General features: G+C 45.0%; 1 protein-coding gene across 2 annotated transcripts in view; it reads left to right on the top strand.

The window, feature by feature from the left end:
• Nucleotides 1–26643, top strand: part of CMTR1 (cap methyltransferase 1) — a 289978-nt gene that overhangs the window by 241288 nt on the left and 22047 nt on the right. For both annotated transcript variants that reach the window (XM_033935382.1, XM_033935381.1), the window contains 2 exons: nucleotides 8258–8326; nucleotides 15383–15430. In XM_033935382.1, the coding sequence (XP_033791273.1) occupies nucleotides 8258–8326; nucleotides 15383–15430 (117 nt within the window). The remainder of the gene's footprint in view (nucleotides 1–8257; nucleotides 8327–15382; nucleotides 15431–26643) is intronic.

Here is a 26643-nt window from a genome sequence, read left to right as displayed (position 1 = left end):
GTACCACATGGTTCAGCTGGGGGGGGGGGCTGTAGGGACCTGCTTAGCTTTCCCCCCGCAGAAGCAGGTGATCAGATTCTCAGCCAGCCCAGCGGGGTGGCCTCCATTACTTTTGGGGCTCGGTATGGCTGGTTCTTCGGTCAGCCTGGCTAGAGACTCTCCGCAGTCTAAGACATGCGAATTTAAGTCATCTAAGGGTGACTCCATGCCTCAGGAGCCAGATACCTTCTCTAAAATCATGAGGTTTTGTACTCTTGAGTTAAAAAAAAAAAGCATGTTCTCCTGAGCAGTCTCCATTCCATACCATACCATTTCAGTGTTCTCCCTAGGACCTTTGAGTTGGGCAGTCCGCCCGGGTAATTTAGATGACTACCCGGCTAAATTCTGCTGTCGCTGCTGCTCAACATTAAAAAACAAAAAACAAAAACCTGGCTTGGAGATTTCTCGCCTTAGCCCGTAGCGAACTTATGCTCTGGGGCTCTAACGTAAGCATCATTCTTTGACGTGAATGATCCTTGAAAACTAACGGCAACCGTGTTCTCCCCAGAAATTTTTTCCAGCCATGAAAAACATTTGCTGCATTTAGTGTGCCACAAAAAACATTTGCTCTGTTTATTGTGCCGGAGTTAAAAAAGTTTGAGAGATGCTGCTCTATACCATTTGAAAGAGGGCAAATATCTAATTATTCACTTCTAGAATTGGATACTTCTTAAATTTAATAAAAAATTATGGAACAAGTGTCAAACCTTAAGAAAGGCAGTCATATTGAGCATTGGAAAATAACTAATAATAATTAACTAATACAAATAGTACACATTTAGGGCTCCTTTTACTAATCTGCGATAGCGGTTTTACCGTGTGCTTAGCTCGCGCAGAATTGCCGCACGTGCTAGACGCCAATGCCAGCGTTGAGCTGGCGTTAGTTCTAGCCGTGTAGCGTGGCAATTCTGCATGCGCTAAAAACGCTATTGCAGCTTAGTAAAAGGAGCCCTTAATTTTCCCCACCACCAAATTTCCCTGTCCCGCCCCACCCAGCTACTTTTTCATGCCACCCGGCTGGAAAAAATTTCTGGGGAGAACACTGCCATTTGGTCCCATGGCTTTGTCCACCTTCAATTTTTTGAGTTATTCATAAACACTTTTTTTCCGTGAACAGCGCAGGGTCTACTCTGCTGTCACATGTAACTTTGTCAGCCATTTGTGAACCTTTGTATCCCGTCCCCCCAGAAGAGCTGTAAATTTACATACATAATAGGGTTTATCCCAGGACAAGCAGGCAGCATATTCTCAACATGTGGGTGACTGAGCCCCCTAGCGGACGTTTTCGCAAGCAGACTTGCTTGAAGACCTTCAAGCTTGCGATTGGCCTGCGCGTGCTGCTCCCGCCTGACCTAGGGCATGCGTCTCCTCAGCGTGGCCTCAGTTCTATGTTTTCCGCGGAGCCAGAAGCACTGCTCCCTTGCTGCGCGCGATCTCGTTGTCCCTCTTGCACTGCGGCTTTCTTCGTTATTTTCTTTTGTGTCTTTTTGACCGGGTCTCCGGTCTTGCTCTGGCCACCTAGCCTCGCGGGGCTGTGGCCGTCTTTTTTCTTATGTCCCGGCCTCGAGTGATTTTCCTCGCCCTGAAGGTTTTTTGTCACCTGCTTCGCAACCGAGTGGTGCTGATCCGCACAGACAACCAGGTCGCCATGTATTATATCAACAAACAAGAGGGCATAGGGTCCCTGTCCCTGTGCCAAGAGGCGATGCGGCTCTGGGATTGGGCCATCCGCCGCAACATATTCCTTCGAGTGATCTACATTCAGGGCCAGCACAATTGTCTGGCGGACAGGTTGAGTCGTCTTCTGCAGCCTCACGAGTGGTCTATCCATTCCTTGACCCTGCATCAAATGTTTGCTCATTGGGTCTCCGGACGTCGACCTGTTCGTGTCCCCCCTAAATCACAAGTTACCCGCTTCTGCTCCAGGGTTTACACCCCTCTCAGACTCGAGGCAGAAGAACCTGTTTCAGTATGCATTCCCTCTGATTCTGAAGACTCTCGTCAGGCTCAAGTCCACCAGTGCCACCATGATTCTGATAGCTCCTCGGAGGCCCTGACAACCGTGGTTCTCCCTTCTGTTGCAACTCAGTTCCAGGGAGCCTCTTCTTTGCCTGTTTTTCCTTCTCTGCTTACGCAGAGTCGAGGTTCTCTACTTCATCCCAACCTTCAGTCTCTGCACTTGACGGCTTGGTTCCTCAAGACTTAATGCCCTCGTTCCAGTTCTCACAGCCTGTGCTGGACGTCCTGGAGGCGTCTCGGAAAGAGTCCACTCGCCTATGTTACCATCAGAAGTGGACCCGCTTTTCTTCCTGGTGTGCTACTTGGCAGCTGGAGCCACTATCTGCCTCCTTATCAGCTGTCCTGGATTATTTGTTACACTTGTCTGGCGCTGGACTCAAGTCCTCTTCGGTTCGAGTCCACCTTAATGCCATTGCTGCTTTTCATCCGCCGATTGACGGGAAGCCTATCTCTGTTTATCCTGTGGTTTCCTGCTTCATGAAAGTCCTTTTCCACGTCCATCCGCCCCTTAAACCTTCTCCTGTGGTTTGGGCTCTTAATGTGGTTCTTGCTCGTTTGATGAAACCCCCGTTCGAGCTGCTAGCGCGGGCTCACATGAAGTATCTTACTTGGAAGGTTGTGTTTCTTATTGCTCTCACTTCTGCCCGTCGGGTCAGTGAGTTTCAAGCCTTGGTGGCGGACCCACCCTTCACTGTCTTCCATCATGATAAGGTGGTTCTCCGTACCCATCCTAAGTTCTTGCCTAAGGTTGTTTCTGAGTTTCACATCAACCAATCCATTGTTCTTCCTGTGTTTTTCCCGAAGCCCCATTCTCACCCTGGAGAAGCAGCTCTGCATTCTCTTGATTGTAAGCGTGCGCTGGTCTTCTACTTGAAGCGCACAGCCCCTCACCGTTCTGCTCCCCAGCTGTTCCTTTCCTTCGATCCTACTCGCTTGGGTCGCTCTGTTTCTAAGCGGACCATTTCTAACTGGTTGGCTGCTTGTATCTCTTTCTGTTATGCTCAGGCTGGTCTCTCCCCAGGTCGAGTCACAGGTCACAAGGTCAGAGCGATGGCGGCGTCTGTTGCTTTCCTCCACTCGACTCCAATTGAGAAAATCTGTAAGGCTGCCACTTGGTCCTCGGTTCATACGTTTACTTCGCACTACTGTCTGGATGCTTTCTCCAGGCGTGACGGCTATTTTGGCCTGTCCGTTTTGTAAAATCTATTCTCCTAAATTGCCAACTTTCCCTCCATCCCATTCTGGTTAGCTTGGAGGTCTCCCACAAGTTGAGAATATGCTGCCTGCTTAGCCTGGGATAAAGCACAGTTAGTTACCGTAACAGGTGTTATCCAGAGACAGCAGGCAGATATTCTCGCAACCCACCCACCTCCCCGTGGTTGGCTTCTTTGCTTGCTATCTGAACTGAGGCCACGCTGAGGAGACGCATGCCCTAGGTCGGGTGGGAGGGGCTCGCGCGCATGCGCGGGTCAATCGCAAGCTTGAAAAACATCCGCTAGGGGGCTCTGTCAGTGACGTCACCCACATGTTGAGAATATCTGTCTGCTGTCCGTGGATAACACCTGTTATGGTAAGTAACTGTGCTTTCCAGTGCAATAGGTGAGACATTCTAGACCAGTGGTTCCCAAACCCTGTCCTGGGGGACCCTCAGCCAGTCAGATTTTCAAGATATCCCTAATGAATATGCATGAGAGAAATTTGCATATAATGGAAGCGACAGGTATGCAAATCTCTCTCATGAATATTAATTAGGGATATCTTGAAAACCCGACTGGCTGGGGGTCCCCCAGGACAGGGTTTGGGAACCACTGTTCTAGACAATAGGGTTATTTCCTCATACTCGCATGCTCTGCAGAAGGAATCCACTCTGGATTTTTCATTCTGCCTCTAGTACTTCACTGATTGATTTAGCATCCTCTACAGTCTTTCCTTCTGCACGCATGTCTGCAGCTGTGTGTGTTCTGTTCTCCCCATTTTATTGTTTTAAATTCTATGCAGTTTTGTCCCCTTTGCGGGTATTTTCACATTTGAAGCAAATTTGGAGCTCTGCTTGCTTGAGAATTCACAGACTTTGGTCTGTAACTGACAGGCCAATCCCTTTTGGGTACCTGTTAGCCAGTTTGCATAGTTTTCCTTGGATCTGAGGGCCGTCCCTGAAATAGTCTCACCTTCTGTTAAGCAGGGGTCGAATGCAGACTATTAGGCATGCTTAGGGGGCTCAGCAGTGTTCTGAAGCATACTGGCTACGTTTTCCAAGTTTATTTAGAATTTCTTAAACCACTTAATCATATTTTTAAGCAGTGTACAAGTGAGGTGCATCCAGTGGTCACTGGAGTGGAGGCATAGTCAGACAGTGGAGTCTGACCGTCAGCCCGAAAATTAGCTTTGCGAGAGCATTGTGGCAGTTCTTATACAGCTACTGAGTAAGAGCTGTGAGCAGGTGGATTTCAGTATATCAGGTCACACTGAGTACAAGGAGCTGACAACTTGTGAGAAACATTGGGAAAAGTTTAAAAAGTGGGGCTGAGTTTCTGCATGTACCCCTGTGTTCCCCCTCCTGAAAATCCTAAAATTGCTGTTTTTGGACTTTGGGAAGTGTGGGAAATATTGCATTTTTTGGTGCAAATTTGATGCTAGCGGCCATCTTGGATTTTTAGTGATCTTTTTTTCTTCTCCCTGCTTTTTCAAAACTGTGAGTTTTGCATGGAGAACTGCTGGGATAGAGTCCTTCAGGTCTCCCATGTGAATTCATGCCAGGATTGCGCAAATTTAGTGCTTTTAGAGCATCGTGCCATGTGGCGCAGCTGGGGGGGGCTGTAGCAACTGGCTTAGCTTTCCTTCCCACAGAACCAGGTGATCAGACTCTCAGCCAGCCTTGTGGGTGGGCAGACTAGATGCCATCATGTTTCTATGGAAATAGCAAGATTGGTACAGACATTTTTAAAAACCCTCTTATAATAGGATTTTATTTGTCTTGCTGAATTATGTATGTAGCAATATGTAAACCGTTTAGGTTTAAACAGTATATAATTTTTTAAAATAAATGTGTAAGGGTCCATAACACTCTATGTAATAAAAACATCCATGTTTGATTCATAGATGCTGACTTTGTAGATCTAAATCTCCCGGACCAAAATTGTGGCCATTGAGACGCAGAAATTGTCTGTCCAATCTCAATACTCCAAATATCCCTAAGACCAGTTTTCTTTTTTTTATTTAAAAATCCATATATTAATTTATACCATTTTGCGGCTTGGTGACCCAAATAATCCGTCTGGAAACATAAAACCTGCAGACTATAATGAGTAGTAAAATTTTTCCATTCAGGGAACCCTTCCTGAATGGCCTGCTTCAATTGCATCCATTTAAAATATTGTGTTTTATTTAAACCAAATTTATTTTGCAATTGTGAAAAAATAGATAGTACTAGATCCAATAGATGCTGGCATTGTAAAATAGAAGTAGGGACGTTAGATCACTTAATTTTTTTCTGTCCCTGTGTAAATGCTTTTTGGAATTTGATTTGGCCCCAAATTAACAAATTATTAGAAAATCATGTAGGACTCTCATATGACACCGTATTATTTGGCACTGCAATGAGAACTCAGAGTCCGATCTCAACATATAACAACAAGCTACTATTAATATTGACAGGAGTCGCCATGCAACAAATCACTCAAAATTGGAAGGATTATACTAAATTGAATTATACGTTCTGGTGGAACTCTGTTTGTCACATCTACAAAATGGAAAAAGTATTAGCGTTACAACAAGGGAATCTTCACAATTTTGAGAAAATTTGGCAACCATTGACTAATTATTCTAATGATTAGACTTCTTAGCACATTGATAGTAATTATATAGGAATGGGGTGGGATATATATAATTTTTGGAAATAAGAATTGGGAGAATGGGGAGGGATTTATAATTTATGCTTATATATAATTTATAATATATAATGTTTATAAGTTAGGATGTATTGATGATAGATACAATGATATATAGTATTTAATTATATTAATTGTGATTCAGTTGTTGTAAGAATGGAAAATTTAATAAATAAAATTTAAAAAAAATAAATAAATAAAAATAAATGTGTAAAATATGGCTTCAGCGAATCCAGTATCTTTCCGTTTCCCTTACTCTCCTCCCCTCCCCCCCCCGACCCTCAGAGTCCACTGTGCACCAGTGTCCCTCCCCTGTTTCTCACTTTGTGGCTTCATTCTCAACCTGGCATCTTCTCTCACTTAGGCTGGCAGTGGGGCTGTTGCCTTTGGGGTTCCCTGTTTTTTCTCATTTTCCCCCCTACACACATGGCAGTCTTCATTACTTAATTTAGGAATCCATTCTAATGGCAATTCTAATAGGCATCCTTGTGTATCATTAGATCCTTTCCTCCTCTGACACAACTTCCTGTGTATATGCCGGAGGAGAAAAGGCCCTTAATGACGTGCAAGGCTGCCTGTTGAAACAAATTCCTAATACAAGTAAGGAGGACTGCAGGGAGGGGGAAGGAGAGTCTGGTTGTAGGGCTGCTGCCTTTGGGCTCCCTTCTGACCGAAGCAGGAAAGGATGTTGGAAGGGAATGAGTCCATTATATGGAAAGGTCAAGAGAAGCAGGCGATGCTGACGCATGGAGGGCTCCTGGGAGGGGGAGGAGAGGAAGGGAAAGGAAGAGATTCAGCTGGCAATGTAAGAAAAAGCATTGATTTAGCCCGCTCACATATATAGTATGCAGAGAGATCTCTGGGTTTGTAAAAACACATAATGTATACAATTATATGTGTAAAAATAAGGTATTTTGCTGGAACAGTTCCTAGAGAGGTTGAGTCTGCCCATGAGGCAGTGGGTGCAATAGCTCTGGAGATAGCCAAAGGTTTCCATCAAGCTCGGTCCATGCCTGTGAGTCCCAGATTGAAGGATAAATACTCCTGGATCCCCGGAAGTTGTAAGGGAGAACGAATGAACAAATGACACTTGAATCGCTGAGGACTTGGTGTCTAATGGCATTTTGAGCCCAAGAATCAGAATCTCCAGCTCGCTTTAACTGTAGAGAACATAAGAAGTTGCCTCCGCTGGGGCAGACCAGAGGTCCATCTTGCCCAGCGGTCCGCTCCCGCGGCGGCCCATCAGGCCCACTGCCTGAACAGTGGTCTCCGACTAATTTTATAAATTACCTCTAATCCTATCCCTATAACTTTGCCAGAGACTGCTCAGTGGTGGAAGAAGACTACGTTGATGGAGGCTTCTCATCTGGAGATACAAAATTGTGTGATTCAAATTGAGCTTAAGAAAACCCTCCCTCAAGCCTTGAAGTTTGAAGACTTTTATTCTGAGACTCCAGATCAGGCAGTTAGAAAACAGAGTTGGTACTGAACAGCTCAGGTGTGTCAGAACCCAAGTGAGGCAAGCCAGACTGGAAGTAGGAGTCTTCCCTTAATTTAGTGGGTATGATCACAGGTTTCTAACATCAGACCGCTTAGTCTTAACTGCAAACTCATAAAGCACAGATCCAAAATATGAGTTTATCCTCAAGAGCATGCAAGAACGTTGCTATTCGTATATTGTTTCACAACAATCTACTTGGCATGTTAAAATCTCCCAAAAGAATTGTGTGTGCAGAGTCTACCTTATTCTCTATGAACAGCTCAAGCAGTGATGACGTACCATAAGCCAATATACCAGGTGGGCAGTAACAGACCTACAATATTTCACATGTTGACCTACCAGTTTTGGCGTGTGTCGCAAAGTCTCTCTTTTGAACTGTAATCCTTTATGTCAGAAAACCAGTCTTATGCTGATCTATCAAACTGTATTCTTTGAAAGAAGTGGTTATAAAATATTTTATAAGGAAGGAGCTATGTAAATAATTGCAATTATTACATTAAATACTGCTCCTTTATACTGCAACTGAAAGGGAGCCAGGAAAGAAAACTGCAGAAAGAGAGAGATTTTGAGGCATTAAGGGAGGAAACAGCAGTCATTCATTAGAATGGATGAGGAGAGTAGGTATGAATGATTCTGGTTTGTAACACTACTATCTTATATTGCTGGAAAATTGTGTGATGATTTTTTTCAATATGTGATACAACTTGTTCAGCATCTTGCTTTCTACTTGTTGATAATAAGATGGTGGGAAAAATTTGACAGCAGTTTAGAGGATTACTGATGATCAGAAATATGTCTGTCTCTTCCTTAGAATTCAACTGGCAGAGAAGTTTGTGAAAGCAGTTTCTAAACCAAGCCGGCCAGATATGAACCCCATTCGGTGAGTCTTACCTTTCACAAATCCTTGCTCTTTTTGATATTTTGCTCTTACCGTTCTTTTTCTTAGAATTTTATGTTCTGGAACAATCTTAGTTTTCTACTTTGTGTAAGAAGGCAATTGGGTTGTATTCCTGTTCTTTTCTTTTTTTTTTTTATAAATTCTTTATTCATTTTTTTATGTTACAACAAGTGTAGTAATTAAACTCATATGAACTTAAAGATACACACTTGATTAACTCTCATATAAGCATAAAGTTTAACATTTCATTACAAATTAATATTCTATAATATTTTAAATATTATGTAAGAAATCTAAAATTTAAATCATTCTAATTGAATATAATAATCCCCCACCCCTCCCTTCCTATTCAATAATACATAAAATCATCCTTACTGTGAAAACTATTCAAATACTCATGTATTATATAACAACAAGTAAAACCCACCCCTTTTCCCCCTAATCAAATATCTTATCATGGGAAAAGTTAATCATTCATTACAAAAATCTGTTAATGGTCCCCAGACTTTCTGAAATTTACTAATATAACCTTTTTGCGTTGCTATTGTGAGTTCCATTTTGTATTCCTGTTCTTTTCTACAGTAACTTAGCGTGTCCTCATGAACCTGACGTTACAAAAAAAAAAAAAAAATCTCTACTTCCAACCTGTATTGTATGGATGTTAAAGATTTGCAAATAGGGCTCAGACTGACTCTTAAATCCAGAAGATATAAAACCTACATGAGTTTTGTCTTAGAAGAAGGCTCAGAGTGACTATTGTATTCATAGGGGATGTTTATCTATGTGTGCGCACATAGTATACAGTGACTAGCCAGAGGGGAACACATCCTGTATTGGGTAGGTCTGTGTGAACAGAGCTTATAGTGATTGAGACTTTTATCTTATATTGAACCCAGGGATGTGTTTCAGTGTGTAAGTGAATTAATAAGCTGATGGGGGTCACTTGTGCAGGGGATCCCTACAGGGCTCCTGATCTCAAGGAACCAGAATGTAATGGTATTAGGTAAGATTCTGGATCTAAATTCTAACCCTGCACAGCCCAATCCTAATAAACAATGATCCAGGCTGTGTATTATAAAAAACCCCAAAACAAAACACAGAAGCTTTTATTTACAGTGCAGTCTAATGTAAATATATGAGCGGCTTGGGAGAATGAAAGGCACCTATTCTTATCTGCCATGTAGTTAGAGAAAGCATACACACACCAGCCCTCACTAAGCCTGAAGATGGGCTGCAAATACTATGCTGTAGCAATTACCATTCAGCAGCAAGATCTCCTGGAGAGGTGTGTGGACAATGGGAAGCAGATGATGTCTTCCAAAGCTAGCTTTGATGTGCAGCCTTGCTTATATAGAGTGGGGAAGGCTTTGACCCTCCCCCTATTTCGCAATGCAGTGTTTTGGAAGGTTCATGAAAGACTCTGATCTTAGCCTCAGAAAGATGATAGTTTTGCAAGATATCCTGCAAGTTATATCAGCTCAGTAGTTCAGTCCTAGTTGGTCACATGTATGTGAGACGTGGCCTCAGTTGCAATGTGTCCTTGACAATGTTTAGCTGACCAAGAGGCAGGGGAAAGAGGGAGCAAATTCTGAATGTGGGAGTGGGATGGAGTAAGAGGATTGGGGAAGTAAAATAGGAGAGGCAGAGCGAGGGAAAGAAATGGCAAACTGTAGATAGATAGTGGAAAAAGGGTCATTGAAAATTGTAGTAGGAAAAGCTGAAAAGAAAAGGAGAAAAAAAATTGAAAAATGGTCAAAGAATTGAGGAGAAGCTCAGTGACGCTGCCGGTGACCCAAAGATTGCAGGCTGCAGCGTGGAGAAGGAACCAGAGCACCTCTTTATGATCTGCAACTGAGGCAGACCACCCCCACTGCTCCGCCCTTGATACACCACTGTCAGAGTAAAAGGGGCAGAGAGAATTCTTTGCTTCAGTTTTTACTGGAGAAGAAGTAAAAAGGTTTGCCTATTCCAGAAATGTTTTTCAAGGGTGATGACAGAGGAATTGAAATAAACCTTGATGAACCTGGAAGATGTACTGAACCAAATGCACAAATTAAGAACATAAGAATAGACCTTGCTGGGTTAGACCAATGGTCCATCAAGCCCAGTAGCCTGTTCTCACAGTAGCTAATCCAGGTCACTAGTACCTGGCAAAACCCAAATAGTAGCAACATTCCATGCTACTGATCCAGAGCAAGCAGTGGCTTCCCTTTCCTAGAACCAGCTACACTATCTGCTCTTACCACAACCTCTGGCAATATGTTCCATAGAAACATGATGGCAGATAAAGGCCAAATGGCTTAACCATTTTCTGAGTGAAAAGATATTTCCTCCTATTGGTTTTAAAAGTATTTCCCTGTAACTTCGAGTGTCCCGTAGTCTTTGTAATTTTTGATGGAGTGAAAAATCGATTCTCTTGTATCCGTTCTACTCCACTCAGGATTTTGTAGACTTCAATCATATCTCCCCCTCAACCATCTCTTTTCCAAGCTGAAGAGCCCTAGCCTTTTTAGTCTTTCCTCTTACCAGAGGTGTTCCATCCCCTTTATCATCTAGGTTGCTCTTCTTTGAACCTTTTCTATCGCAGCTATATCTTTATTAAGGAGACCAAAATTGACCGCAATACTCAGGTGAGGTCGCACCATGGAGCAATACAGAGGCATTATAACATTCTTAGTCTTGTTAATTCCTAGCATCTTGTTTGCTTTTTTGGCCACTGCCGCACATTGGGCAGAAGGTTTCATTGTATAACTTCAAAAGGTTCAAAGAAAGACACAGTTTCAAAATAATTCCAAACAAGGCCTCCCTTAGGCCTATGCCTACCCTAAGGCAGGTCTTCTCTCTCTGTAGTTCAGCTCCCTTAGGCAAAATGCCTTTCAAAACAGGGAATTCATTCTGCTTAGAACTACAACTTCCACTTTAAACATTCAAAGCATTCTTCAGTTCCAAAAGACTTTTACTGGATTTGCCACTCTGGGCTCTTCTGACAGAGGCAGGAAGGAACCTCCTCCCGCAGTGATTGATGATTGTGGTCCCTCCCCAGTAGGAAAAAGAAAGGAAAAAAATAATACCAAAAGACCACTGCCGGTGCTGTGCAGTGCAGACTGCCATAGCCTAGAAAAACAGTTTATTTTCAAAAAGTAGCTGAAAAACATTCACATTGCATTAAAGCACTAAAGCAAACTTTCCCAAACTTGGGTTTACTTGGACAGCTAGCCAAGTTCTAAGTTTGCTATATGGCAGAATTTCAGCATGAACTCAGTTCAAACAAAGTCAGTTTCCATGTCTCACAGGTCAGTTTCAGCATTTCCTTCGCTAAAATCAATGACTTCCTCAGGGTCTAAATACGTATCACTCTCAATATCTTCTGTCATAAGAACATAAGCAGGGGTCAGACCAGAGGTTCATCGTGCCCAGCAGTCCGCTCACGTGGCGGCCCATCAGGTCCTGGACCTGTATAGTAATCCTCTATCTATACCCTTCTATCCCCTTTTCCTTCAGGAAATTATCTAATCCTTTCTTGAACCCCAATACTGTACTCTGTCCTATCACACCCTCTGGAAGTGAATTCCAGGTGTCCACCACCCTTTAGTTGAAGAAGAACTTCAAAGCATTGGTTCTGAATCTGTCTCCTTTTAATTTATCCGAATGGCCTCTTGTTCTTGTAGCTCTTGAAAGTTTGAAGAATCTGTCCCTCTCCACTTTCTCTATGTCCTTCATGATCTTGTAAATCTCTATCGTGTCCCCTCTAAGTCTCCACTTTTCCAGAGAAAAGAGCCCCAGTTTTTCTAATCTTTCAGCGTATGAAAGGTTTTCCATATCTTTTATCAAACGTGTCGCTCTCTTCTGAACCTTCTTGAGTATCGCCATATCCTTCTTAAGGTACGGCGACCAATATTGGATGTAGTACTCCAGATGCGGGCGCACCATCGCCCGATACAATGGCAGGATAACTTCTTTCGTTCTGGTTGTAATACCTTTCTTGATTATACCTAGCATTCTATTCGCCTTCTTAGCGGCCGCTGTGCACTGTGCCAACGGCTTCATTGTCTTGTCCACTATTACCCCCAAGTCCCTTTTTTGGGTACTCTCACCCAATAACAGCCCTCCCATTGTATAGCTGTACTTCGGGTTTCTGTTTCCTACATTCAGTACTTTACATTTTTCTACATTGAACTTCATCTGCCATCTCGTCGCCCACTCCCCTAGTTTGTTCAGGTCCCTTTGTAAAGCTTCGCAGTCCTCTTTAGTCCTAGCCCCACTAAATAGTTTGGTGTCGTCTGCAAATTTTATTACTTCGCACTTCGTCCCTGTTTCTAGATCATTTATAAATACATTGAACAGCAGCGGTCCGAGCACCAACCCCTGCAGAACACCACTCATGATCCTCCTCTAGTCCGAGTAGTGGCCCTTTACTCCTAACCTCTGCTTCCTACCTACCAACCAATTCTTGATCCATCTGTGTACGTCTCCTTCCACCCCATGGTTCTTCAGTTTCCGAAGTAGGCATTCATGGGGTACCTTGTCAAAGGCTTTTTGGAAATCTAAGTATACGATGTCTATGGGGTCCCCTTTGTCCATCCGTTTGTTAATTTCTTCAAAGAAGTGCAATAAGTTCGTTAGGCATGATCTTCCCTTGCAGAAGCTATGTTGGCTTGTTATCATAAGTTTATTCCTTTCTAGAAAATCCTCCAACATTTCAGTATCATTAATAGAATTAGATCTGACCTGTGTATTCTGCTTCTTGTCCGGGTCCTGGTCTCCCTTCACAACTCCATTTCCTTTCCAGCTTGAGTTGGTTCAGTAGCTGCCCCCCTTTGTGAGCACTGGTGCTGGCTCTTCTAAGCCTCAGGATAATAAGCTTCAGATGTGGCCTGTTCCCTGCTAATGTGATGACTAGAATGTTCCTAGTGTTGCCTCAAAATGGGTCCCTCATGATTGTTGTGAGTTACCTGGTAACTGTTCCCACTAATAATAATAATAACTTTATTTTGTATACCGCCATACCCAGAGAGTTCTAGGTGGTTCACAACAATTAATAAGATTACAAACGAAGATAACATTGGAATTAACAATTTTTGGAATGTACATGTCATTGAAGTTGACAGGAATTAACAATTTTTGGAGTGTACAGGTCAATGAAGTTGACAGAATATACAATAGTGTACAATAGGAATATACAAGAGTGTACACAGTATCCACAGCTCTACTGGTTCCCTTAGCTTTTTGTTCCTCACTCCTTAACCCAATTCTAGGTGAATACAAACGGGTATTAAATTCACTTTTAGAATTTATCTTGCTGTTTTTGGTTCTGGGCTGAGGTATTGGTGTTATTTCATTTAAGAGTTTTTTTTTCCTTTGCCTGACACCAGGAACAGGTGTTTTTGTACTATTCTTCCCATGCACAGGGTCTTCGTGTGACAATACGCAATGACATTCCCTTCAGTGGTTATCATCAGATATTCCCAGATTCATTATCCAGGATTCCTCATCAACTGCTTTAGGCTCTGTTCACTTGGGCTAACATTGGCCAAGGGGTAGTAAATTCAGATGCCTTTCAATTATCCTGAAAAACAATATTGCCTTCCTGATGCTAAGGTCCACCTTAGGAGTCACTGAAATCTTCTGCCCAGTGTGTGGCAGCAGCAAAAAAAGCAAACAGAATGCTAGGAATTATTAGGAAAGGGATGGTAAATAAGATCAAGAATATTATAATGCCTCTGTCACTCCATGATGCATCCTCACCATGACTATTTCTTATAGTTTTAGTTACCATATCTCAAAAAAGATATAATGGAATTAAAAAAGGTTCAAAGAAAAGCGACTAAAATAATAAAGGGGATGGAACGCCTCTCGTATGAGGAAAGGCTAAAGAGGTTGGGGCTCTTCAGCTTGGAAAAGAGATGGTTGGGGGGAGGGGATGATTGAGGTCTATAAAATTCTAAGAGGTAAGAGTGAATCAATTTTTCACTCTTTCAAAAAGTGCAAAAACCAGGAGATACTCAATGAAATTACATGGGAATACTTAAAACAAATAGGTTGAAATATTTTTTTATTCAAAGAATAGTTAAGCTCTGAAACTTGTTGCCAGTTAGCATAGCTAGGTTTAAGAATGGATTGGATAATTCCTTGAGAATAAGTCCATAGTCCGCTATTGAGACAAACATGGGGGAGCCCTAGATCGGTAGCATGGAATGTTACTACTATTTGGGTTTCTGCCAGATACTTTGACCTGGATTGGTCACTATTGGAAACAGGAGACTGGGCTAGATGGACCATTGATCTGATCCAATATGGCTGTTCTTATTTCTGGAGTATCTTGTTTCCTTAGAAAAACATATTCTTGTAGCCTTGAGGGCTTAAGACTTCAATCCCAGTGCCAAGATCTCCCATTTCTATAATCTTCCAAGAGAATGGTCCTTTCTGTAGATCCTGGGCTCCAGAACAATGGATCTTTGTGTTGTACTTTGGAAGTAACCACTCAATATAAGGATGTCACAGGTGTATATGTAAAAATGATGTTATTCCTAATGCATAATCCATCATTTTCCCCCTTTTTTAATTGGACATTTTTTCTTGTGGTTTTTACCCTTTGCTGTTTATTGTACTTGGCTAAATATGTGGCTCTCCTGGTTTGAACTCATTTCAGGGTGACCTCCATAGTCCAGCATCATAGGGCTACTGCTTTTGAGCGAAGATTTAGAAAAAGATTGTTAATGATCTGGGAGTTACTATCACTTTTGAAAGATTTAAAATGCATTATTTATTGCAGTCTTTTTGTTACATTTGTGTTTAAATTGGTTGGAGGAGGTGTCTAGACCGTGATGTGGATAATGGTGAGAAGCTTATGTGGAGGTAGACCAGATATTGGTTCCCTTTTCAAATCATCCTGTAACAGCCCAGGAAACAAACTCTTCTTTACTAGGTTTCTTGGACATTCTTGAGCGGGTCTATCAAGCTGGTTGTATCTGTAGAATTCAAATTTCTGTTTAGAAGTATTAACTGTAGACCCTTTTTGTTGTTCTCATCTTGTACCAGGGTAAAAGAAGTGTACAGGCTGGAAGAAATGGAAAAAATTTTCTTAAGGTAAGAAATCAGTGCTTGCAGCAGGCGCTAGAATGTAAAGAAGAGAAACATCAATCACATCAATCCCTGGAAATCTACAAAATCTGAAATAAAAGATTTTGCCATCAATTCAAGCATGTACAGAGACAAAGTAGTGTTAACCTTATAACTACTGTATCTTTTAGCCTTGTTTTAAGAAAATTCCAATACAAATAACTGGAGAAGATTGCTGCTGCTACTACTCATTTCTGTAGCACTGCTAGACATACGCAGCGCTATACACATTATACAAGGTAGATTTTTGTATCTAGGTCAGTGGAGGATTAAGTGACTTGCCCAGGGTCACAAGGAACTGCAGTGGGAATTGGACCCAGTTCCCCAGGATCTCAGTCCATTGCACTAACCATTTGGCTACTCCTGTCTCATCAATGACAGCTATTTTTGTTGGTGATCATGGGACAGCTAAGGCATAGGACTATATCTTTTTTAAAAAATGTAGAAATAAAACAAAAACAAAGGAAAAAAAATAATCACTATTTTATTGAACTAACTAAAATGTAGTTTGATTAGCTTTCGAAGGTAACCCATTTTTACTCAGATAAGAAAAGCTCTGCCCGCCGCTGGCTCAATATATCAGACATAGTTTATAAAAGATAGGACTTCTGTTTGAGATTGCTGCCTTGGCAGCTTTCTTTGACTCAACTGGCCTGCAGAGCAGAAGACATGATTTGGGGATTGAACTAGAGCAGGTTTGTCCAATTGTTTTCTATCGGGGGTCACATTTTATATTTTGCAACATTTGGAGGGCCTAATCATGCACTGTTGTATTTTGTCATATGTTTCATCAAGTAGTGGCACAATACAACGATTCATTGTCTTCTCCCCAACCTTCACCTAGTCTTAAAGGCACACTCACTCACTCACTCACTCTCTCTCCCTTTTATGCACCCCCCCCCCCGACTTCACCTAATCACTTTCCCGGCTTTGGATGAAAAAGAAATAGCAGAATTTCTGTGTTTAGTGCAAAAGGCATATATGTCTTGACCAGTGGGTTGTGCTGCCCTACTTCAAAGTTTGTTTGGAAGGCTTCATCTACATTTTTTTGGCTCATCCTCCTCTGACACAGCTCTGTGCTTCTCAGTTCATCCTTCTACTTGCAAGTTGAAGGTGTCATTTTTTTCTCTGTTCTGTTCTTTGGTTTTTATTCATTATTTTTTTACCACTTTAGAGGCTTTCTGGTACCTTGGAATAGCTCAGGGTTCCTGGAGCAACTCTGCCTTGGTGGAGACACAGACCGTCTCAGTGTCTATAGCTAGGGGTCCACCCTGTTTCAGGGCACCTACCTGGCCAGCCTGCACCAACATTGTGACAGCTCAGGGACTGTTCCCTTTGTAGCACTGCTTGCCACTTGTATCTCTTGTACCCAAGAGGAGTGAAGAGCTGTGGGGTTCCTGACCCCCCTCCTCACCCTAGGTCAATCCATAGGCTTTACAGTATTCACATGTGCTGACCACATTCAACTACTTCATCCGCTAAATTCTACATTCCCTGAAGAAATAAGTGAGATCAACCTCAAACTTGACAAAATCAGTTTCTGGCTCCAACAAAATAAACTGGCACTTAACATTTCTAAAACTACAGGTGTCCTCTTCCCCACCTCTACAAATGAATATCTCTGTGCTCCCATTAGCATTGATTCCTCTCCTATTCAAATGGACAGCGAAGTTACACTTCTTGGCGTTATTCTCAATAAAGATCTTACATTCCATCAGTAAATCAGTGCCGTAACACAAAAATGTGTTCACAAACTACGACTCATCGGTTCTATCTCTTCCCTTCTCGATTCCCCCTCAATTAATATACTGATCCATCCCCTTGTCATTTTGATCCTAGACTACTGTAACACTCTCTACCAAGGCATAACCCAGAAAGAAACTTGTCGTATCCAATTAATACAAAACACTGGTGAAACTAATCTACCATGGAAAAAAATTTTTTTTTTTTTTTTTTTTCATCTTTATTCCTTTTTATTTCTTTCAACAAGTGTACAATATTATTACAAGTAATTCACATCACTCACTTGACATTCTTAAGCAATATTATTACACATGTTTTAATTCCCTCCACCCACCTCCCATCCCCTCCCCTATCAACAAAATATTTTATCCAAACATATACATATTTAGACTCTCCCTCCCCCCCATTTTTACAAATTATCCCCTAAGGAAAAAGAATAACCCTTAATCATTACAATATTCAATTAATGGCCTCCACACCTCCTTAAACCTTTTAAAATATCCCCTCTGTACGGCAAGAAATCTTTCCATCTTATATAAATGACAAACTGAGTTCCACCAAAAACTACAATTCAATCTAGAACAGTCTTTCCAATTAGTCGTTATTTGTTGAATTCCCACTCCAGTAAGAATCATCAATAATTTGTTGTTTGCTGCAGATATTTGACTTTTGGCCCTCATACACATTCCAAAAATCACTGTGTCGTAGGATAATGCTACATGATTTTCCATCAATATATTAACTTGATCCCATATTGATATCCAAAATGCCTGAATACATGGACAATAAAATAAAAGATGGTCTAAAGTTCCAATTTCAATTTTACAATGCCAGCATCTATTAGACTTAGAGCAATCTAATTTTTGTAATCTAGTAGGGGTCCAGAATGCTCTATGCAACAAAAAGAACCATGTTTGCCTAATAGATGCCGACATCGTACCTTTAATTCTCCAAGACCAAATACGTGGCCATTGAGATGCATTAATTTGATGCTTAATCTCAATGCTCCAAATATCTCTTAATCCATTTTTTGGTTTCTTATTCAAATAATTAGATATCATTTTATACCACTTTGCGGCCTGGTGTCCCAGAAAATCTGCCTGGAAACATAAGAATTCTAAGCTGTAATGATCATTTTAATGGAAAAAAATTTGATCATGTCACTTCTCACCTCCACAAAGCACACTGGCTGCCCATTACATATTGCCTTACCTATGAAATACTACTTCTTGCTATCAAAACAAAACACTCCCAGCAACCAGCTTTCATTGATAAACTTCTAATTCCGTATGCATCCTGTAGGACTCTTCAATCTAGTAATCAAAATCTGTTCACCATCCCTTCAATAAGAGAACTCTTCTACGACACTACCCGTAAATCCTTCTTCTCTGTTACAGCTCCCACCCTGTGGAATGCCCTTCCTGCCGATCTTCAATTAGAAAATTCTTTAGATAAATTTTAAATCAAACTCAAAACCTTACTTTTTTAAAGATGCCTACACTCTGTAAACCTACACTCTGTAAAAGATGCCTACACTCTGTAAATCGTTCCTCTCTTTCAGAACTTTTGACAATCAAAACACTTCTTTGAAACGGCGCCTTACCCAAATGTACTTTCCTTTTCTGCTTTCCTCCCTTTATTTTTATTTTCCATCTCCCCATTTTTCCCTTTCATATCATGTACGTTCGGGTCTCGCAGCCCAGGGGCCATATGAGGCCCGCCAAGTACTATTTTATGTTTATCATAATCAGAAAAGTAAAATAAAACAGTTTCTTGATCATATGTTTCTTTAGTTATAAATTACAATATTATTATTAAGACTTAGCCAAAAGGAAAGATTTATACACTATAAAAAGTTTTATCTCATGCAAAATTGTCATTTCTTTAGCACTCTCCAGACCAGTAGAGGTTAATCTTTACAAATGGGTATATATCCAATCATGACCAGCAGGTGGAGACTGAAAACAAAACTGTGGGACAGTATATACTATACTCCCTTCTCTATTTCCCTCAGTCTTCTTTCAGTCTCCAGCAGGTGTTGATGTGATCTGTACCCATCTCCCTTGGTAGGGCTGTTGGAATTTGTTTAGGGGGTTTATAGTCCCTGTTTTTGGCCGGACGGAGCTTGGGCGGGCCCTGTTTGGGGGTTCATCCGACCTCGGGGGTGTCAAACCTGGCGGGTCTCGAGCGGGGTCCCTTCCCCCACTTCCTCCACCTCCCCACATTTTTTTAGAGGAGCCTCAGCAGTAAGCCTTGCCCCCTAAATCAAGCAAGGCATATTGCTTCGAGAGCCTGTGGAGTCTGTTCTGTAAAAAAAAAAAAAAAAAAAATCCTGAGGTAGTGCTGGTCTGGAGGGTTGTTTCCCTTTAAGAAAACTGTAAATTACTGTATTTTTTCATCTAACCGGCACTTTTTTATAGCTAGGTCGCGTATGGAGCAATGAGCACTTCTAAAGGGAAAAAATGCTCATTGTGCTCCAGGCGCGAGGCACTCGCGGCCGGCCTGTGCAAGCGGTGTTCAGGCCGGTGCGGTGGAGGAGCTCCGTCGGCAGCGGCTGCAGGCGCCCAGAGCTCCCCGCCGATGGTGCTTCGCGAGTCGGCTGGGAGCAGTGGGGAAGCCCGGTCTTCCCCAACTGCCCACGGAGGGATTTCCCGAGCTGCCGACGGTCGGGTTGTTGGGGATTCCCTCTCAGCTGATGTTTTGACAGCTGATGCCGGCTTGCCTGTTTTAGCGGCTGGGACTGTTCAGGTTTCTCAGCCGCTACAGGCTATGGAGGGAGCCTTTTTGGCGGGAAAGTCGCCATCTTCTCAGTCTGGCCCCTCCATTTTGTCTTCCACCTCAGGTGACCTTCCCCCTGTATTGGAAAAACAGGGGCAGGTTTCTGCTGGGTCCCCTGCTGTGGCAGGGAGTCCCTTGGGACCCTCGGGGGGGTTTTCTCCTGATTTCTTTTTTTCCTTGTGCAGAGCCTATTTTGATGGCGGCTGGGGGTCCCGGTTGCGCTCAGGGGGTTTCGGGGAGTGGGGTTTCCTCCGCGCTCCCTGCGGCTTTGCCTCTCTCGTCCGTTGTGGCGTCCCCTCCTCCGCCTCCCTTGTCCAAGCGTCCGCGGGTGTCGTGGGACGAGGATTTATGGTCGGAGGAGCGTGTCGGTCTGGATGAGGACCTGGACCTTTCTGAGGATTTCCAGGACCTTCTCAAGGGGACGGCCGCTGGCGGCGGGTTGTCGGGTTTCCCGTCCTCTGGCGAAGAGGCGTCAGTGGTGCGCCTTTTTCAGAGAGATGAGCTGCCGGACCTGATTCAACAGGTTTCTTCGGTGTTGCGTTTTGAGGATGCGCCGCCAGAGACTCCGCATGTGGGGGACCCTCTGCTACGGGGGATCCGTTCCGTTTCCCGCTCTTTTCCTATGCATCAGGATATTCGGGATATTATACTGGAACAGTGGAAAACGCCGGAGGCGCCATTTCGTTTGGCGCACAGCATGGCTCGTTTGTATCCCATCCCAGAGGGGGATCGGGTTACTTTAGCATCGCCAGTCGTAGACGCGGTGGTCTCGGCGATTTCTAAGCGGCATACCGTGCCTGTTGAGGGCGGTTCTGCCTTGCGGTACTCTGAGGAGCACAAGTTGGAGAACATCCTTAAGCAAAATTTTCAGGTCTCTGCTTTTGGGGTCCAGGCGGCTATTTGTGGGGGGCTGGTCGCTCGCGCTGTGTTCCGGTGGGCTGAGCGTGTCCTGGATCGGGAGTCTGATGACTGGTCTCTGGTGGATCAGGAGGTGGCGAAGATTGAGATGGCTGCCTCGTTCCTCTCAGATGCTCTTTATGACTTGGTGCGGATCTCGGCTAAGTCTATGGCCTTTGGCGTGGCCGCGCGGCGTATTTTGTGGCTGCGCGCTTGGGCGGCGGATGCTGCGTCCAAAGCTAAGCTTACTAAGTTTCCCTTTCGGGAGTCCTTTTTGTTTGGAGAGGAACTGGATAAGTTGATTCAGACTCTGACGGACTCAAAGGTGCCCTGTCTGCCTGAGGACCGTGCCCGCCCTGCGTCTCGGGGTGGCGCTGCCCGGGGGCGTTTGCGGGAGTTTTGCAAGTATCGCCCTGGCGTGGGGCTGCTACTTTCCCGGCTCCAGGGTTTTCCCGGGGTCGGTTCTTCCAACGCATGCAGCCCTTTCGGGGGGCCCGTCGGGGGGCAGGGAATCCCTCCGCCGGTTCCCCCGCTTCCCGTCCTGCACAATGACTCCTTGCCGGCGCCCCCTTTGGTTCCGGTGGGGGCCCGGCTGCGTGAATTTTTCCCCAATTGGGCCGAGATCACGTCCGATCAGTGGGTCCTGGAGGTGATGCGGGACGTTTATGCCCTGGAGTTCACCCGCTCTCTTCCGGACCTTTTCCTCGCCTCTCCATGTCAGACTCCTTGGAAGACGCAGGCTTTTCGCCAGACCCTTCAGCGCTTGCTAGATCTCAAGGCAGTTGTTCCAGTGCCCCCTCCGGAGTGGGGCACCGGCAGGTACTCCATTTACTTTGTGGTGCCCAAGAAGGAGGGGACCTTTCGGCCCATCCTGGATTTGAAAGGGGTCAACAGGGCTCTCAAGATTCCCTCTTTCCGCATGGAAACTCTGCGGTCAGTCATTCTGGCGGTTCAGCCGGGGGAGTTTCTCACTTCTCTCGATCTGACGGAGGCCTACTTGCATGTTCCCATTCGGGCCTCTCATCAGCGCTTCCTTCGCTTTGCGATCTTGGGTCGGCACTATCAGTTCTGTGCGCTTCCCTTTGGTCTGGCCACGGCTCCCCGGACGTTCACCAAGGTGATGGTGGTCGTCGCGGCAGCCTTGCGGTCGGAGGGCATCCTGGTACACCCCTACCTGGACGACTGGTTGATTCAGGCAAAGTCGTTGCAGGAGAGCTCCCGGGTTACAGCTCGGGTGGTGGAGTTTCTCCGGTCGCTGGGCTGGGTGGTCAACCTTTCCAAGAGTCGGTTGGTCCCGGCTCAGCGTCTGGAGTACCTTGGGGTTCTGTTCGACACCTCCTTGGGGAAGGTCTTCCTTCCAGAGGCCCGGGTAAGCAAATTGCAATCTCAGATTCGCCTGCTTTTGGCGTCCCGGTGTCCTCAGGCGCGAGATTTCCTCCAAGTCTTGGGGTCAATGGCGGCGTCCTTGGACGTGGTGAGGTGGGCGCGGGCCCACATGCGTCCTCTTCAGTATGCTCTGCTCCGGAGGTGGTCTCCCCAGAGGCACGGTTTGGATGTTCCTGTTCCCCTGCGAGGCATGGCGCGCTGCAGTCTGCGCTGGTGGCTCTGGACCCCTCACCTGGTTCAGGGGGTGGGTCTGGATCTCCCGCAGTGGACGGTGCTTCTTACGGATGCGAGTCTCCTCGGTTGGGGGGCTCAGTGTTTGGGTCACTCAGCTCAGGGCACCTGGTCCACGGAGGAGGCCTCCTGGTCGATCAACGTGTTGGAGACCAGAGCGGTCCGTCTGGCGCTGTTAGCTTTCCACTCCCTTTTGTTGGGCAAGTCGGTCAGAGTCCTGTCGGACAATGCCACGGCGGTGGCTTATGTCAATTGTCAGGGGGGCACCAAGAGCACTCAGGTGGCGCAGGAGGCGGCTCGGCTCATGGTTTGGGCGGAGTCACATCTTCTGGACCTCTCGGCCTCTCACATAGCCGGGGTAGAAAATGTTCAGGCGGACTTCCTCAGTCGCCACTTCCTGGATCCAGGAGAGTGGTGTCTCGGCGCCGTAGCGTTTCAGTTGATAGTTCAGGCTTGGGGGCAGCCCCTGATGGACCTGATGGCCACGAGTGGCAACGCCAAAGTGCCCCGCTTCTTCAGTCGTCGCAGGGACGGTCTGGCCGAGGGTCTGGATGCTCTGGTCCAACCGTGGCCGACGGAGGGGCTGTTGTATGTGTTCCCTCCTTGGCCATTGGTGGGCAGAGTACTTCTTCGCATTGTTCACCATCCGGGTCTGGTGGTTCTGGTGGCTTCGGATTGGCCTCGACGTCCGTGGTATGCGGATCTGGTGAGGCATCTGGTGGCGGATCCTCTTCCTCTGCCTCTCTTGGACGATCTTCTGACGCAGGGTCCCATTCCCATGTTCGACCCGTCTCCCTTCTGTCTTACGGCTTGGCTCTTGAAAGGGGTCGCCTTAGTAAGAAGGGATATTCAGATAAGGTGATCTCTACACTCTTGGGGTCCCGGAGGCTTTCTACCTCTCGGGCTTATGTGCGGGTTTGGCGTCTCTTTGAGGGGTGGTGCCAGGTGCGGGGAGTGGTCTCTTTTCGCGCTTCCCTGCCTAACATTCTAGAGTTCTTGCAGGATGGCCTGGATAGAGGCCTGGCTTGGTCTTCTCTCCGGGTTCAACTTGCGGCCCTGTCGGCTTTTCGAGGGTTGGTGACAGGTCAGCGTTTGTCGGCCATTCCTGATGTGATTCGCTTTTTGCGGGCGGCCAAATTGCTCAGGCCTCCCCTACGGCCCTCGGTTCCCTCTTGGGATCTCAATCTGGTTCTCTCTGTTTTGGTGCGCCCGCCTTTCGAGCCGTTGGATGGCTGTTCTTTGAAGGACCTTACTCTGAAGGCGGTCTTTTTGGTGGCCATTACTTCCGCTAGGCGTGTTTCTGAGCTACAGGCTTTCTCTTGTAGTGCTCCCTTCTTGGAGTTTTCTAGGGAGCGGGTTGTCTGCCGAAAGTAGTTTCTCCTTTTCATGTCAATCAATCGGTGGTCCTTCCGGTCTTGGGTGGTCGGGAGGGCTCTTCTGAGCAACGGCAGCTGCGCAAGTTGGATGTCGGTCGGGTCCTCCGCTCTTATGTGCAGCGGACCCGGGAGTTCCGAAAATCCGATCATCTCTTTGTTCTTCTGGCGGGTCTTCGTCGGGGGGCTGGCGCTTCTAAGGCTACTATTGCACGCTGGATCAAGGAGACGATTGCTTCCGCTTATCTTCTGAGACAGAAGCCTGTTCCAGAGTTTCTCAAGGCTCATTCCACTCGGGGTCAGGCAGCTTCTTGGGCTGAGTCGTCGCTCGTGCCTCCAGTGGATATTTGTAAGGCTGCAGTTTGGTCTTCCTTGCATTCCTTTGTTAGACATTATCGGGTTGATGTGCAGGCGCGTCGGGACGCGGTGTTCGGTGAGCGTGTTCTGGTATCGGCCCTTCGGGGGTCCCGCCCGTGAGAGGGACTGCTTTGGTACGTTCCATTTGTAAAGATTAACCTCTACTGGTCTAGAGAGTGCTAAAGAAGGAGAAATTAGGTTCTTACCTGCTAATTTACTTTCTTTTAGCTTCTCCAGACCAGTAGAGGTCCCCACCCTGTCTGTCTGTTGTTGTTGTTGTTATTGGGGCTGTTTCGCGGGCAGTTTTTGTTTTTTGCTGCGGATTCTAGTATTTTTCTAGGGCCGGGGAGAATTGAAGAACAGCGGCTGTGGCTCGGCTGGCTTAGCTGGCGAGCTGTGGGGACATTTTCCTTCAGGTATTTCTCCTCTGCATTTTCCAACAGCACTTGGGTATGTTAATTGTTACTCCTTTTCGGAGTATTGTTTTCTTTCTGTTTTTCCAGTTCTTGGTTCTGCTTGGCTATTCGGCAGACTGAGGGAAATAGAGAAGGGAGTATAGTATATACTGTCCCACAGTTTTGTTTTCAGTCTCTACCTGCTGGTCATGATTGGATATATACCCATTTGTAAAGATTAACCTCTACTGGTCTGGAGAAGCTAAAAGAAAGTAAATTAGCAGGTAAGAACCTAATTTCTCCTTTTTTAATAAGACATTAACTATTTTTTTCTGAGGCCCTCCAAGTACCTACAAATCCAAAATGTGGCCCTGGAAAGGGTTTGAGTTGGAGACCACTGCTGTACGTCAATGCGTAAGTGCTTTCCTCCTTTTAGCTTAGATATGTTTTTATTTTTATCTTTTAATTTTTATATTCTATTTTATTGTTAACTGTTTAGATACCTGTATGATAAACAGTATATCAAAAATAAAGAAACGTGAAACTTCAGGGATTCAGGCTCTTACCCAGTCTGAGTAGCAGCCAGAAGATACAAGCTGTTTCCTTTTTTGTCTGGTTTTTGTGCTTATATCAAGAAATAATTCCACCATGTTCCAGCTTGCCTGAGAGAGGCATAGCACTAGCTGCACTGAGAGTACTGATCCTTTATTGTCTCTGGAGCACATCACGAGGTCTCTAATTCCCAGTTTGGGGCATGTTTTGGGTTCCCCACCTCCAAAAATCAGTTCCCTGTGACTTTCATGCTTTTTCTTCACTGCTGCATGCTGTTTTTGGCACCCTCATGCAGCTGTAATGACCATCTTGGATTTTTGGGCCTGATTTTAAAAGCCTCTTTTTTTTTAACCTCAGAACTCCTTTATTTTGTTCTCATCCCTTCTACCAGATCTCAAGGTGATCAATGCAGCTCTCTTCACCAAGATGATGGTAATGGCAACAGCACATCTATACAAGGAGTGAATTCAGGTTCATCTGTACCTAGACGATTGATTAATTTGGGTTCCATCTTAGGGAGTTGGCATTGGCACAAGTTATCGAACTCTTGCAAGATCTGGGTTGAATGATCAACTTCCGGAAGAGTCATCTAATGCTGACACAGTTCCTGGAGTATCTGGGAGTCCGCTTTGACACAATGGAAGACTGTTTTTCTTCTAGAGCTATGCAAACTGAAATTGTGATGTCGGATTCAAGAGATCCTTGCTTGCGAAGCTCCAACAGCTTGGCTCTGTAATTACTGGGGTTGAAGGTGGCATTCATGGAGGTTGTCCCTTGGGTGACAGCTCACCTGGGCTTTCCAGAATTCCCTGCTGTCCCACTGATTTCAACAAATAGACTCACTCCAAATGGCACTGCCCTAAACTCTCGAGTCACATTACAGGATGCAGTGGTGGCTCAAACTGGAGTCCCTGGCAAAGGGCATGCCCCTCTACATTTCTTTCTGGGTAATTCTAATGATGAACGCCAGCCTCTTTGGCTGGGGAGGACATTGCAATAGCTGTCTGGTTTAGGGTCAGTGGTTGCCTTCCTATTGGAAATGGTCCATCAACAAATGAGCTGCATGTGATTTCATTGGTGCTGCAGTGCCTAGCAATGGGCTTGGACGTTAAGACTGTCAGAATTTTCTCGGATAATATCACAGTATTGGCTTACATCATACAATGGGGCATCAGGGGTACCTCATTAATGCAAGAGGACAGGCGGAAGCCCACCTGCTAGCACTGTCAGCGCATGTGGCGGGAGTGGGCAACGTGCAAACTGACTACCTCAGCAGACAGATGTTTGATCTGCATGAGTGGTCTCTGTCCCGGAAGGCATTGTCCATGATAGTAAGATGCTGGGAGATTCTGATGCTTGATCTGATGGTATCAGCAACCAATAATAAAGCTCCTCGTTTCTTCATCCAAAGATGCAAGCCAGGAAGTGATGGCATGGTCCATGATCGGCAGGATCATCCGGATTGATA

Source organism: Geotrypetes seraphini, chromosome 3 (genome assembly GCF_902459505.1).
Source record: "Geotrypetes seraphini chromosome 3, aGeoSer1.1, whole genome shotgun sequence".
Classification (NCBI taxonomy): Eukaryota; Metazoa; Chordata; class Amphibia; order Gymnophiona; family Dermophiidae; genus Geotrypetes; species Geotrypetes seraphini.
The sequence above is the reverse complement of the archived record's forward strand: the minus strand, read 5'-3'. Positions and strand labels throughout refer to the sequence as shown.